The sequence below is a fragment of the Anas acuta genome, chromosome 13 (assembly GCF_963932015.1).
Source record: "Anas acuta chromosome 13, bAnaAcu1.1, whole genome shotgun sequence".
Taxonomy (NCBI): domain Eukaryota; kingdom Metazoa; phylum Chordata; class Aves; order Anseriformes; family Anatidae; genus Anas; species Anas acuta.
Window position 1 is genome coordinate 12,933,358 of NC_088991.1, and position 16,422 is coordinate 12,949,779.

The 16,422-nt window shown below is 36.9% G+C and overlaps 1 protein-coding gene across 5 annotated transcripts in view; it reads right to left on the bottom strand.

Moving 5' to 3' along the window:
• Positions 1 to 16,422, bottom strand: part of KLHL13 (kelch like family member 13) — a 74,242-nt gene that overhangs the window by 44,408 nt on the left and 13,412 nt on the right. For 3 of the 5 annotated variants that reach the window (XM_068696738.1, XM_068696741.1, XM_068696736.1), the window contains one exon: positions 13,286 to 13,344. The exons of 1 other annotated variant lie outside the window; for it this stretch is intronic. In XM_068696738.1, the coding sequence (XP_068552839.1) occupies positions 13,286 to 13,344 (59 nt within the window). Of the gene's footprint in view, positions 1 to 5,266; positions 5,339 to 13,285; positions 13,345 to 16,422 lie in introns of all 5 variants that reach the window. One more of the 5 variants, XM_068696737.1, reaches the window with a different exon arrangement.

Here is a 16,422-nt window from a genome sequence, read left to right on the forward strand (position 1 = left end):
AACCCTGTGCACCTCTTCCCTGCCGTTATAGAAGCTGTCAGGGGGAAAAAAAAGCTAACAATTCTGTAAAGAACACTTCTATGCCAAAACCACATCTCTTATTTGTGCTGCTCTAGAGAATCACAGCATGCTCAGGAGAGATCACGTTAGAGAAAAAAATCAATACATAAGCACGGTATATACAGGTCCTTGAGGTGAAATGGCATTGCACAGCCATGATGCACAAAAAGATAGTACAAAAGTCAGCTGTTGCTAAATGACAAATATTTGCATTTCAGCACCTTCTGCAGCTGCAGTCATCTGCATTCTCACAGCTGAAATTCTCTTTAGATGTAGACACACACAACACCAAACAACTGCAATAACTTTGAGCTAAGAGTCGCCTTTCTCTGAAATATAAACTCGAAGCAGTTGTAATTCAGGTGTTTGTCTGCCAGAGGGAGCTGGAGCAAAGAAAAAACACCTCGAATGTCAATACTTCAAAAGTTTTGTGTTAGGTTGGTACTACACCAGTTCATTTAACTATTCAGATGAACCAGGTTCTGCTGCGAAAACACCGCCACTTGTGTTTGGCACAGAGCAGTCACTGCCTCATCCCAGACAGGGCACCCATGTACCTGCACCACCAAAACCTTGCCAATTATATCCAATATACTCATTCCGTCAACAGGTTCGCCTAGATCTTTGAATGGAAACAATACCTTATTTTAAGATATATTTCACTAGTTTAGATCTATACCACAGCTGCTCCAGAGATAGGCTTCTCTTACTAGTAGTGAGAGCATCATCTATCTAATGCCTTCATTTAGTAATGCACAGTAACGTCGTGCAAAGTTTCAAGTTTGACAGAACAAAATATGTACTAAGCTGAAAACAGACTTCCATTCAAATATTTACTGGTCTTTTTTAAACATACACTTTCCATTTACTGCTTCTAAAACCTAACATTGGTATACATATAAATCTGCACATAGTTAAGAGTTGATATTGCATAAAGCTGTAAGTTACCACATTGCTAATTTATTCTTGCATAACATTAGTTAACCTGAAAAGCTTAAAACAGGCAGGAATCGATCTTTTCTTGCAAATTGGTGAAGATGTTTAAACAATTTGTTCGTAAGACAACAGGATTCTACAAAACAGCTTAGGAAAAAAAATCACTATATATAATGGACAACTCCTTTCCATCCTATGCTTCAGTTTAACTATTTTAACTACTTTAACTTCAAAAACATTAGCTATAAAAGCCAGCACAAATCCCACCAGAGTTTTCATGTTTTAAGAAAGAACAAAATGCGTATAGTTTTAAAGTTCCCCTAAACTTTAAGGGCTAAAGTGATCCAACCTTCCTTAGCTCAAAATTTAACAAACAGCTTTAAAATGAGCTTAGTAGCATCCTATATATTGTGTATTTCTCACAATTAAAACAGCTTTAGGAAAATCAGTTATGCCACCTTCTGGCATTCTTAAGAACTGCTCTATAAGACAAATACTATTTTTTTTTTAATTTTTTTTATTATTTTTTATAAATTCCCATTTCTTGAATAGGAAAAAAAAAAGAATACTCAGAAAATTCACTTCAGGTAAGATGCAGAATGTGACTTTTCTAAAGCTTTGATTTATTCATACATCACCATTAGCTTGGACCAGCTTGTGCCCTGCCTCAGAATCCCTCACCTGTACCACCTTCCTTTCTAGTCATTCACCCACAATACCTCGTTTGAGGTACAAGCTATTCTGCTCTTTGTCCCCATCTCAATAGATACAGCAGAGGTACTGGAAAAGGCAGAATGAAAAGGACAACACATGAAGTGGTTTCTGTGCAAGATACACCATGTAGACTGGACGTAACAGCATGGAAGACAGATGAGAAGATACAGTAACAGTATGAAGTGTCAAAAACATGACAAAGGTGAACACAGTAATTATTCACCATCTCTGTAGCACAAAATAGGAAGCTCATATGAAACTAGCAGATGTCTGGTGAAAAAAAAAAAAACAAACAAAACAGAGGAAACTCTTCACACGACACATGCTTCAGCTACCAAGCTCTCAGCTTTTCAGTAACCATTTCTTCTCACTGTGCAAAAATTCAAAGAGAAGCAACTGTGAAAAATAATTAAAAAAAAACAAACAAAAAAAAAAAAAAACAGAACTATAGAACATTTACTTCTGATCTGGAAGGTCCCTGAGCATAAATTATGTAATTATCATTTTGACCACACAAAGCAAGATATACACACTGTGAGAAGTAGGAAACATTACTTTAATCAAAAACACCACTGGAAGTCAGGCTGCAACAACAGTGTAACCAAATGATCTTGCAAGAATCACAGAAATAATACACCAAGACTGCAGAATAAATCCTCAGAAGAATCAACATGGATAACTGTGGTCAGGCATAATGTGACTGCAGCCCCCTGAACAAAGTATTGCTGCATATATTCTGAAGTATTATCTACAAAATGCAGTGCTATGATCCCACATGAAGTGCTAAAATATTTTTCAAAAAGCAAGCACTGATAGCAGTCATGCCTGAATTATTCCTCCCTGCCCATGTGTTTACATTTATAACTAATACTAACTAGATGCATTTTTCTAGTTTAGCAAAGCACTTTTTCACTCACTTGGAATTCTAAATTTCAAACCTCACACTGAAAGCAGTGCTGGTGCCTAATAATTCAAAGGCAATTTCAAATGAACTCAGTACTTTTATGACTTAAAATCCCTGTTTTATGACTTAAAATCCCTGAAAGACGAAGCTTTTAAGGCCTTTGTATAGCATATACTGGAAGCATGAAAAGAAGGCAAGATTAATTCTGGAGACACCTGGGAAATCTCTGCTGAGCCAGCCACGCACTACTACAAATCCAAAAGCACAGGATATAGCAGTCCAATTAGGAAGGAAGGAAGGAAGACAGGGCAATAAGTCAGATATTTATTCAATAGGGTTAGTACTGAGCTTGAAGTAAAACACATCTAGTAGCTCAAGATAAGATGAACATTTGCTATAAAAGTCTTTGTAAACAGCAAATTAGAAACTGCCCATTAAATAATAAGCCTATTTGGGGAAACCAAGAGTTACAGCAATGACTGGACACCACACGTTTTACACAAAACACCATTACCGAACAGTATATTTTCTTCAGTGCTTCACATAAAATTTCTGCAAATTTGTGTTCTGGCTCATATCCTGAATCAAGCAACAACATGCATAAACATACCTTTTTCTGTTTGATTCCTTAACTGAAGCAGAAACATAAGCAAACCACCAACATTTTGCTGCAGAAAAGTCATCTTCTGGGAAAAAAGATACACCATCCAAAGGGCACATATTCCATTTGGAAAAAGTAAAATTAGGTACAATTATTGAGCCTTGCCTTTCAGTTGTCAAACATATAATAAATTCTTTCTAACAGCAAATTCCAATAATATGATTCAGCTCATTCACCCTCCTTCTCCCTCTCTTTGCCCCCAGGTTCTACACTGTAAATTGTCTTATAACCCAATACTTTTAACTGTCCAGAGAACAAGGACATTCCTGTTCTCAAACAGCACTCCTCATTAATTTAAAACCATGTATAGCATAGAGATGGCTAGACTAACTTCAGATAAAACCAGTATGCATCATAGAAGTACTCCATGTTGGCCAGTATCTTTGCCACACCCCACTAAAGAGCAGCAATGAAAAGGTTATTCGCTTCTACAATGACAGACCAGTGATGTCCTGGCAAAGCCTGTGAGCAAAATCCAAGTGAGACTTCTATATATTTTACTACACGGGCCCAGCTTTAGTTATCTAAAATCAGAAGTGAACGTAATTGTATTGTCTGTCTAATCACCGGGGAAACTGAGCAAGAAGGAAGAAAACATCACTGAGAAAGCTAAGAGGAACCCAGACAACAGCCAACAATGCTGTGGAGAAAACAGCTTTACAAACTCCTCTGCTTTTAGTTCTTATGTTCTGCTTTACTCCCACATTGCTTTGACTCACTCAAATCATGTCAATTTACATTTAAGCAACTGCAAACACAGCTTCGCTATCCTTGTCCAGATGGGGTATTGAGGAACTTGCTGACTTGTTGATACACGACCTCTGTACTCTTTGAGACAACATGAGTAGACTGAGAGCATCTGAAGATTTAACACAACTATTTCATATGAAGTTTCCTTACAGATCCTTGGCTGATACACTTCCACCTACCTGGTTGTCAGGTATGACTCAGTCTAAGCAAGTAAAGCAGAACACAGAAATGAAAGTAAATCTGGAATTTGGAAAAGGACAGCTACATGCTGAAAACATTTGGAATGCAAAACGATGGAAACTTGGGAAGACAGAAGGAGACTTGCAAGATACTAGAAGTATCATGAAGTGTCATTTCAGTAGTGTCGTGTAAGTCAGGTATAAAAATATGTACAATATTGTAATGAGGCAGAACTGTGCTGGCTATAGCTGAAAGTTTTCTGTGACAGATGTACTTCTGCACTTCAACAGTGCAACAGTTTCAGCTGTTAAGACTTGTTACCTGCTGAAATTATACTGATATCTGGACTTCAGATTTCAGTGTGTCTATTTATGGAACTGGTAGTCACCAAGCTATAGAAGAATACTGTCTGAGAAACTGAGTTGTTTCCCTCAACAGCCTTCACTAATCCTGCAGTATGCTTTTCAAATGTAGTTGTTCCTTTATTATGAACTGTATTTCAAAACGGAAGACATTAAAGGAAGCTTGCTGGAATTTCTTCCAGGAAAAGATAAGCATCTCAAATCCTTACCTTAAAACTTTCTTTCTAAATAAGAACATGCATGAAAAGAATAAATTGCAAGTGTAATGAAAAAAGACAGAATGGCTGAAGTCAGTATATTTTAAGACAGAAGTCTCTTTTCAGTCATATCAGAAATGTTTTTAGCATACTCTGACAGTTTTCACAAATAAGTTTTTCCCTACTTACTGTAAAACCGGCCTTTAAAAATCTAAAAGCTGATGCAATGGCAGCTGGATCAACTAAATCAGAAAAATCCATGGAAGTCGTGAATTAGAGAAATGTTGAAAGTAAGACTTTTTTCCTATATGTTGTTTAAAAATCATGTAGTCCATTATTAGACAAACAAATTAAGTCCTAAGTCCTTTTGCTTCTAAAGTCACTTGATACCTAGCTCTTCCAGACTTCCTCAATTTTTCAGGTAAGGAAAAAGTTCTCAGGCTGCCACTCTGACAAAAACAATGTTGACGTCTCTCCAGGAACTTAGCCACTTGCCACATACCTGTCATGAAGCACTGCTGACACCTCGCCTCTGAGCACAGAACGATCCATGCCGCTGAGGTTAGTAACTGCCCTGTTGACCAAAGGAGATAAAATGCTACATGTAATCTTAGATGAGAGCAGGCATCCTAAAGTGTGCCTCATATGGTAGAAGAAACGAAGTTTGCAGCCAATACTGCCCAAGTTCTGTGGAGTCCATCTATTTTTTTGATGAGAAAATGAGCCTTTTTCTTTGAAGAAAAATAAGTTACAGAAAACCACAAAGCAGACGAGACGTTCTGAAATTTATTGAGGCACAACAGCATCTGTGTGCAGTCCCCCACAATACACTTTTGAAAGAGTATTTTTGAAGAAATGTAAAGACCATCAAAACCAACAGCAGAAAAAAAACAACTTAGTTGCTTCAGATTCTTCAGTTAAAGTTTAAAGGACAAAAGCCGTAACAACATAAAAAGGTCCATAGACCTAGCACATACAGATTATTTCTGTGTGAATATACTGCTCAACTATGATGCCTGCATTTCTACTATTCCCTTAACTACCACAAACTTCAGCTAGTCCTCTTCTGCTGGCAAAGACAGGATGTAACCCAGGCTGCTGACTTCTGATTGAAGTGTCTTCTATTCACTGGTACCTTATGAACACAAGGAGAACATTTAGCAGCTAATATAGCATTCAGTTTTAATGCAAGGACCAAAGCTTCACTGCACCAAAATTTTGCTGCTCCTTAACTTTTAAAGTATGAACAGAAACATTATCAGACTTGGGCCTAATTTTGAGTCTCAAGAATGGAAGGCTCAGGGGATCTAATCCCAGACTTCCTTGAAGATATTTAAGGGAGAAAGAGGAACTTAGAACAACTTAGGATGCACAGTAGCAGCACAACAGGCAATGTGCACGAGATAAAAAAAATTCTTCACACTAAGAGCAAATAAACTTTGGAATAGGTTTACTAGAGAAACTGCACACTCCCTCACTGGAAATATTTGAGACTTGGCTCCATGGAGCCCTGGATAACTATCTGAGTCCCTGCTTTCTGGAGAAAGTTGGACCAGATGATCTCCTGAGGTTCTTTCCAAGGTAGACTTCTCAGTAATCCTATAATCTCTAATTTGAAGCACAGAGTAAATGAAATGACAGAATGGAATTGTTCACTTATTTGCTGATCTTTGTCCAACTGGGGGGGGGGGGCGGTGGGCTCGATGTGACCTAATCACAGGCTTCCAATATCTAAAATGTAGTCATAAAAAAGATGGAGGTACTCCCTTCAGAAGCATGCTTTTATTTTTCCTCCTTTATTTCAATAAAAATATTTCTTGAAAGGATGTTAAGGACTGAATAAATTACTTCCCAATGAAAATCAACATTGCCACTTTTGCCACCACAAAGCATTCCAGAAAAGGAAAATATTCTGTATAAAAATCACTGAATTTTATTAGTAGTTCTCTTTGCCAAAAAAAGCATCAAGAATGAAAATGAAATTCAAAGTTGAACTCAATCCTCAGACATTTTAATATTATAAATCCATGAGTGAATGTGACAATACTTATTAAAATAATCTTTCTTCTCTACTTATATATCACTTTGAGTCTTTGGATAGTTTACATTAATCCTTTTCATCTTGCCTGAAGTACTAGGCAAGGAACTGTAGGTATAAGAAACATGAAGGGTCCTGTTTCTCTAAAGAACTTATGCATACTACCAAAAGTCTCAAATGCAGTTACTGCTGTAAATGACATCAGTTTACACTACCAAATCAGAATAAACTGAACAAGCCATCTTCTGCTAGTGCATGCTGTCTGTATGAAGAATTGCTGTCAAATATATGCTATTTTTTTCAGAAGTATTTGTACAATATTTTCAACATTCTCCCTCATTACTTACACAGGTAAAATTCATCTTTCACAAAGATATTTCTCGTTTCAGGCAAACTCCAGTTTTCTTAAGCCTTTGAAACTCTACTGAAATGTCTTCCTGCCTTGTCCCTTCAGCCATGTTATTATAGTGCATCCATCCAATACACCTACCTCTCTCACCACATTAAGCATGAAAAGCTGCTTTTTAATGCCCTTAAGGGCTCAGCCTTGCTGTATTCGCAACATTTGTTCCCCTTAATTCAATCAACCTTTGGCAAACCGTCCAACGAGCACCTCTGTTTTCTTTCATGTGACCCCTTATACACAAAGGTGCCTTAAAATAAAGCAGCGATAATTCCTCCAAAATAGGCACAACAGTAATGCATAATAGCACTGAACGTTGGTCAGAGTGATGATATATTGCAACTATTTGCCTCACTTGATTTTCAACAGATCTCCACCTGCACGTGATCTTATTTTGTACTCAAGTTATACAAACTTTCCATGAAAGATGTTCTGATTTACATTTGTATACTAGTAATGCTGGTCAGATGAATAAGCAAACAATTATTACCCTAAAGACTGTTTCTGCAAATTAATTATTGAACTGTACTTTCCATAGCATCTTCAAAAAATTAAATAAAAGCACAGAATCATTAAATTCAAATGAATAAAAGATCTGTACTTGTCACAGAGGGAGTCATTCACCTGGCTAAATTTTAAAAATTAGAAATATGCTTCAAGAAAAGTTTGTTTCTTCAGCCTTTTTAAATATGACAGTAAAGGTAAACTGACTGCCAAGCACTCTGGTAGCACAGTGACAGCACTGACCCAAGCTTTTCTGAGGCTGTTCTGATCCAGCTACGTATTCCCAGCTGCAACATCTGTTGATTCACGGATGCTGATGAGCAAGCACTAAGAGGGTACAAGACACACCTTCAGAAAACATTCCCCATGGATTTCCCTTTAATTGCAATGATGCTGCAACAGTGTTTGTCACTACATTTTTTAAAATTTTAAAATTCTTTCTTCTTTCCAAAGCTATTAAATTTTGTCTCCTTGAGGCAAAAGATCATTATTAAAAAAGAAAGTGTGAAACTGTCTAAGGCCTACAATATAAGAAAGATTGTTATTGAAAAAATAACCCATTTCACATCACACCTGGTAGTTCATTAGAATTCATACATTATCATATTCTGGATCAATTCACACTTCCTGAAATACCATTTACAAACAGCAGTTTCAGGTAAGCTACATATACTAAAGAAGGAAATGAGACTGTTTAATAGGACAGGATCCACTACACTGAACTCCATATTACAAAGTCATATTTAAAATCAGTGTGAGTAATTCTTGTTTTTATGTAAACCATTCTACTGTAAAACCTGCTTGTATAACAGACAAGCATTATTAAAGCCATGTAAACATTTAGCTTGTAAAAAAAACACACTCCAACATGCAGGATGCAAGCAAAATGGAAATACTACCAGCATGCATATTATAAAGTTTGAAAATCTTAAAATGTGTCCCAAAATTGTCCAGAAGGATGTCTGCACACAAGCAATTTCACTGCATAGCTACAGCAACCTTTAACATGCCATTGTAAAGACAGCGAAATAAGCCTCTAGAGCTGTTACATGGGAAAAGAACAACCTTTATACAGTCTTAATGCTATCAAACCTATAATCACAAAACCATTCAGCAACTTCAATCCCTGCATAACATTTGCAGGAGCACAATCATGCTTCTGTACTCCTGAGCTAAAACAGGATTATTTCATTGCCTAAGCAGACCGGCATCTGTGCCCTAACGGATCTTGGCTCTGAAGTCAATTCATGTCTGGCAGTTACAGGCTTCATAATTTGAAGTCCAAGAGCAACAAGTCTGACAACAGCAAAGTCATCATTAAATTTCAAGACAAACACGGAGTGGCATTTTACAGAAACATCTATGCAACTAATATTTAAAAACAGACCTGTCAGCTTATACATTCAAGTGACTTGTAGGACAATAGCTGGACTTCCAAAAAATAAAAAAGCTCAGAGCACACACTTTTACCCAAACTCCAGTTCACTAGAATCATAGAACCAATTGTGTCAGCCACATATCATCAGACATCTCCCTTCTCTTCATACATTCATTTCAGGTAAACTCTAGAAATAATCAGCTACTCTTTCCACACTCATGACTTTGAAGACAACAATTCCACAGACCTAAACCCCTGCATTTACACTAACGCCTCAGGCCTGTCTGCTACAGCAGTGCAGCTGATGGCCTCATCAAGAGAAAAGACCAAGAGCTCTTCCCCAATATTTCACATCCAGTAGCCACCACAGGAATGTCTCTCCAGACTGTAGTGGAAGTCTGGAGATACTGTGTCTTTCAACATCCACCATTTCAGGCTGTATTTCAGGTTTTGGAAAGGAAGCTGTGAAGAACCAAGCTGGTGACTGCCTAGTTCATATTCACCTAACAAGCCCCAAAGCAGGCAGAAGGGCTTCCTCATGCCCTCTTCCCTCCCATTCTTCAACATCCTTATTTTACTGCCAAAATCAGCTTTTACCTGAAGATTACCAAGGGTGAAAAAGCCACCTAGTAACACAGCATCACATCTTTCATGTAAATGGGGCAGGAGCCTGAAACTCTCCTGTTTCTAGAAGTGGCTACGTGTAACACCAGATCAGGGCACTGTGCAAGGACAGTCTCAACTCACTGCACTGAAACTGAAGTAGCAGAAAGCAGTATTTTTGCAAGTGAGTTGTATGTCAAAGTATTGCTTTAAATAAGGTATTATTTTGAATTGTAAGTTAGCTGAACTATTGCTTCATGCCTGAATGTGCATAATGAACCAAATTCTATCTCACTTTTATAGCAACATGACTCAAAATATTATCAAGCTGCCCCCAAAATACTGAATTGATTTAAAAGCATTATTAAAATGTTTTAGCCCCTACAGAGTTATCATATTTTAAGTGTTGTGTAGAGGACTTGTACCTCACCTTTCTCCAGTACAAGTCACCTATGATCATGACTTCAGCATATTAAAGCTCATTCATCAACATCTACACTTAATAAATCCATGTTGGTGAAGATTCCCACAACAAAAGTTTGATTAGATGAGTGCTGCATTTAAAAAAAAACAAAAGCACAGAGAAGTAACCCAGCAAACATTGTACAAGTAGAAGAAAAACCTGTATTATGACCAGTAAGACAACAGAACAACTCTCACTAGCAGTGAAAAAAATAATCACAGTAACAAACCATCTGCTGACTGTCAGTTATTTTGAGAGCATAAAGGTTTGTGTGGTTACTAAGATCAGGGAAGGCCAATGGAACATACTAGTCCATTCACTAGGAAACTGAATAGCTTAGATACAGCATGTCCCTTCAGCACCCAGCTTGTCACATACACCCCTAATCTACTGATTACCAAGGGCACAGCTCAAGTACCTATTACTTTTGTACAAATTAGACTTACTCTGACATGGACAGATGTCAAATAGAACAAGGCACCCTCATTCAGCCTGTCAGGCTCAAGGAGTAAAATCAACGTAGGACAGGAGTAGACATCTCTGTATTTTGCTCAAAGACACTTTCTACAATTTCATTATTATCCAATATACTTATGAATTAGTATTTTTGAAGTTCATGAATGTAGAAGTCAATACCACTAAATGAAAAATCTTATTGTACATTCTCAATTGTCAAAGACATTTTAACTCAAGTTGCAGTATGCATTTCAAGCCCTTTAAAGCTTGCTGCTTGAGCACTCAAAGGTAAAACATTTTTTCACTGTTAACCAAAAATCCTGCACACTGAAAACTGCAGAGTAATACTCACAACAACAATAAAAAGTAAATAACAATTTGCATTATGCATCCCACAAACTTTGTACAAGTAAGTATCAATCACAGAAAGAGATACTGCTGCACAGAGGTTAAAGCCAAGGTTATGATCATGCAGAACTGGAAAAAGAGCCCAGTTCCTGCACCTCCACCCTGCAACAAGGATTAAACTCTATTCAATTCACAAGCTATCCCATTACATCTTACAAATTCACTCTTGCTACAATCCCATAAGAATTAAAGAAACTAGCCAGTTATTTATTACCTGTTATTGAAGCTACTAATGCTGACACAGAGGAGTCTTAATGTAGGCAAATCCAGAAACACTATTCACGGTGGGTGTCATTGGCTGTAAGCCTTATCCGCTCTCTTAAATATCAGAGCACAACCTGACCCAACCATATGCTGAAGACAGTGAAAAGCTGACTGCTATGCAGCTAAAAGGTCCTTAACTGCAACCATCTGTACAAATTAAATGCTAGCCCCACAAGATAACTGCCGTGTATTTTTCCACAGATCCTTTTCTGAAAAATACGACACTGAAATAGTCAATATCTGTTCAAAAAATAAATTTGGTATTCCATCAGTAACTACGGCATCGCTAAGAAAACATTAATTTAAGGTATGAAGACTGATATTTGGAACACTTACACCACAGCTATATTTCTTGTTAGAAGTGTGAGCAATCCAGTTCCAATTTTACTAACATGATAATAATTAAAATAACTCATAATGAATTACTATTATTAAAAACATAATAAATTTCTCAACTGTAGATTTTCAAAGCTCTATACAGTGACACCCAGTTGGAGAACAAATAAAACTGTACCTGTGTAAAACACTTCAATTAAACTTATTTAGGCCTGTACAGACCTGACAGCCACATGACTTCTACCTCCCTCATTCACCTTTAAACATGCTAGAAAGGTGAACTTATTTTTTAAAAGGGTAAAGACTTATAGTTATGGAAAATCTCTTTTGTCCTAAGGAAGAAACCTAGAAAGTTGAATGTAGAGAGCATGTACCAAATGGAGTCTTTAGTTGCATCCCTTCGTTCTCATTATCAACAGCAGGAGTATCTGTTGTTAGGTTTGGAAAATTTAAACATAGGCAATCTTAAGAACAGTATCATCCACTGAATGATCACACAAACCTAATGAAGCAACAGACTGCTGAGCAATTGCTACCTGATTTACCAGATCAGAGGTTGGACTGCCAAATCATCACCGAGGCAGAACTGAACAGTTCAAAGAGCAGCAGTAAGAAGCTCTGCCCATGATATCTGCCCAAGGGACTCTGCTTGAGCCCTGACCAGAATGCGAAAACAATGAGAACGTGCACCATGGCTGATGAATCAGGTAATCCACTACACTGACTACCTGCAAAAGGCATCACAGTAACAGTTTTATTAAAGTATTTATTACTATTAAAAGTAATTTTATCAAATAATATTCCATATTATCACTACTCATAGCCAACAGTGGCAACATCCTTATGGACTTTGGCCAAAAGAGTGGTCTAAAGGTCACAAAAATTCAATCAGCACTGTCTCTCTTTTATAAGCCAGGTGGATCAGCAGAAGGATTTCTCCTGCTGCTTCACGAAGAATGCAGCACCTTGCCAGGACATTGTTAAGCAAGAAATACTCCAGCATCCTTCCTGAACTGGCAAGTGCAGAAGTGCTTGAAAAAGCCAAGGTGAAGATGACTAGAAGCCATGGTTATCCTGAAGCAAAATTTCCTCTTGACTCAAAACATGACAGAATACTACCCACTATTTGCATAAGATGAATCTCACATCCCAAAATGAGGAAATAAAGCACCAATTCCCCCCCACACACACTTATTTTTTTTGTTAGTTACTAAACTACAAAAATCACAAAATTGTATCTATGAAAATCCAAATTAGACAAAGACAATAGTATTAATAGCCCCTCTGTAAGCATTATAGAACTTGAGTAAGTACCTAGTTAACCCTACTTGAAGGTTACCCACAGACCAAACATCGCAAGTTCTTACTGATGTCTAGAATGCATTCAGTAGATAACAGTAAAAGTCTTTGGTAGACTTTCTGTAGAAAAGTTGGGCATTGTGGTTAATCATTTATGAAACTATTCATATTCTACTGCTCAGTCTTCCAGCTCTTTGTTTCAACGTTCAACTTTGTCAATGCTTTCCATGAAGGGATCTGTATTCACAGTTTTTCAGAAACAAAAGAAAAATTTAATCAAATGTCAGTTATTCTATATAAGGGGGGGCGGGGGTGAAATTATTCCTACATTATTATTTTGGACTTCTTAGGAAACACACAGTTACTCACAAAGAGTCTCTCCACATCATCTCTGATAAGCGGAAATATCTTCTCTGTTCTTCATGCACCTGTAGTCAAACAGAAAAGAATTGACGCAGAGTCACAGACAGGCATCCATAAATAGCATTGTGTCACTCAGATCCTACAGATTTTCACAAAACAAATCAATATTTGTTCTTAACATTCAAAATATGACTTTTTCCTATTTTACTAATTTTCTACAGTAGAATTAGAGAGAAAGGAACATAAAAGAAAGAAAATTGCTTCTTGTTTGCACGCATAACACTGCTTTTCACATTAGAAACAAGGATGAATTATGAAAACTAATCAAGTGAACTGAGAGAGTGCATGACCTAGATTTTTTCAAATAATCTCTTGGTTTAACCCAGTTGTTCCTGAGCCTGTCTATCCTATGAACAATTTACTAAGATGGAAGCTGTGACTCATTAAAGCCACCTTTTATTTTAGGAGAGAGAGAGAAACAGCTCAAATTATTTATGTGCAAAACAATCACATTAATTTGCACAGAGCAGGCCAAAATTTTAATGAGTTCCATTTTTAAGATCTAATATAGTTGATCAAAAAGTGACAGTCTTGTTAGATTATTTTTTTTTAACGTCTCAAGGGTATGGTATCTTACATCTATTAATCAGAATGAAAGACTACAGCCTATCTTCCAGTTTGAAACCACGCTTCTACTTGAAGATAGAGTGGCAAAGCTGTAATATTTACATTTTCTGACATTGTTTAGCAGCAAGCACTGGAAAACATAACTATGCAACACTCCTGACTAAAGCCACATTTTTATTTTTTTTTTCTGAATATTTTGCATTGTTAGGCATAAGTGAACATGAAGAAAAGTAGTAGCAGAGGGAATTATGGATTTCTTTAGATTTACTATTCCTTCACGGCCCCAAGCAGAACTTCCTGTGCTGGAATTAATATTTTTAATACAGATGTCAATGAGTATTGTTATACACAGTCCCAAAGTTGTAAACCTGATTTGAAACAGATCAGTTTACTTATCATGAAAAACAAACTTCTGCAAATCATCCTCTCCCACGCAAGTGTTCTGTACCATTATAAATATCATTTTGACTTCAGGGAGAAAAATCACATGCAATGCTAATTTCGGATTTAGTCAAAAAATTGATTTTCTTAAAGCAGACTAGATATTTAGTGGAAGGAATCCACACATAGCATTTGTAGGCATAAACCTACATTGTGTGCAAACCTACACTGTGTGCTTTGCAACGCTTTAAATGTACTATAACAGCATCAAAGTGAATTATTTAATGGTATCTAACTCACTGCTCCCTCCCACTGATGCAACAGCAGCTGGTAGAATAATGTGGTTCTTAACCTCTGCTGTTACTGCACTTTAGGACATCCACTTCTTTCAAATAAACCCCAGGCTTTTCTTCATTAAAGTCTGCTGATTAAAACAGGATATGTTTTATCTATCCTTCATCATAATAAACATTCAAAAGGTACCACATACATCTGAATTGCTATCCTACAAATGTACACAGAAATAGTTATTTGTAAAGTCCAGTAGGATCTGAAGAACGGTTAACACAATTTGAAGGGATAATGCAGTCTTGTTCATTATTTTACGATCCTGTGCACAAAGCAGAGGTTTCTCTGATGAGAAATACATTACATAACTGTGTCAATTTATCAAAAGAATGGTGTTCCTTGTCTTCAGAAAGTTTTATGGTTAGGACCAAATTAACTCCAAGAAATAAAAGAAGTTGGCCTCATCTTGGGCAAGTATACACCACAGATGGTTTAGTCATCTCTCCAAATACCTCCTTGGTGAGGCCAAAATGATATTTTTTTGACGTGGTCTTTAATCGGATTGCTTATGTGCATATCAATTACAATGACCACTCCAGGTTATTTGTTATTTCTAACATCTGTTAGAAGGCTTTAAAATTTTCAAGTTCCATAGATGATAGGGCTTCTGTAGGTTACTTATCTAAAGAACTGATTACTGATACAACAGCAAATTAGTGAGACAAGACACATCAAAGAGTACAAAACAAAGGGCACAGTCTAAGAAGCCATTGAATGAACAAACCCATGCATTCCTAGTGGATAAACACATGAGGATGTACAGCATGGAGTGTCAATACAGTCCCTAGGTCAGAGGACAGACTTTATCAAACTTGTCTTTTTTATAGAAGGTAAGGTGTCTGCAAATGATGCTCAGAAATTATAAATCAAGAAGATGCTGTTATTTAGCCTGAGCTAGAGTAATTGCAGGCCATACAAGCTTCCTCTAGCACAGTAAAGAATGAAAATTAAACCCATAACTTAACAGAACTGCTGAAAAACACAAGACAAACAAATGTGGAGCAAGTGGCTAAACTCTAGCCTGGGAACATTAATTAAGCATGCAATTCCACATTACACTTAGTCTGACCTAACTAGTAGTCACCTAACTTGTGCCCAATTTAACAAGCCAACTAGCTGCACAATTCAACAGAAAACCACTGTCCAAGGGAAAACCACTGTCCATTACAAATAACGGTTTTCTGTGAGATAAGCAAGATAATCCCACTCACCTGGTGCCAGTTGCACCTTCTCAGGCATGCACTCAGCAGCCGTATAAGGAGCAGATGAAGAAAGCAGTATTTTCCCTTTTGGCAGCAGCTGACTCAATTTGACATTGAACTATACCCTTACACATAGAATGGTTTTAATCTCTGTATAAGAGATGATATGTAAGAGACTTTCATTCTAAATATAGAGAGATCTATGTCTATAAAGGCATTTTTATCTGAAGGTAAGATGTAGAATAGTTTCATGCAGGAAATTTTCATGATAAAAAGTTTTTGTTTTTGTTTTTTTAAAACAACAGGTACCATAGTTCCATTACCTGGAAGTGGCATTATCATTATAAAACACCCCCTGATAATCAATAATTAACGAGTAGAATCATCACTATTTTCCAGCTACAAACTGGAATTATACACAAACATTTTCAAAGAAAAAAAATAAGTCCATACACAAAAGAAACCGCTGTTCTTACCCTACAGAACATACAACAGAAGTTACCAATTTATTGCAGTCAATCAAGGTACTGCATTTTGAAAAACCCAGTGTCAGAAAGGAAGCAATTAGTTGTCAACTGCTGAAAT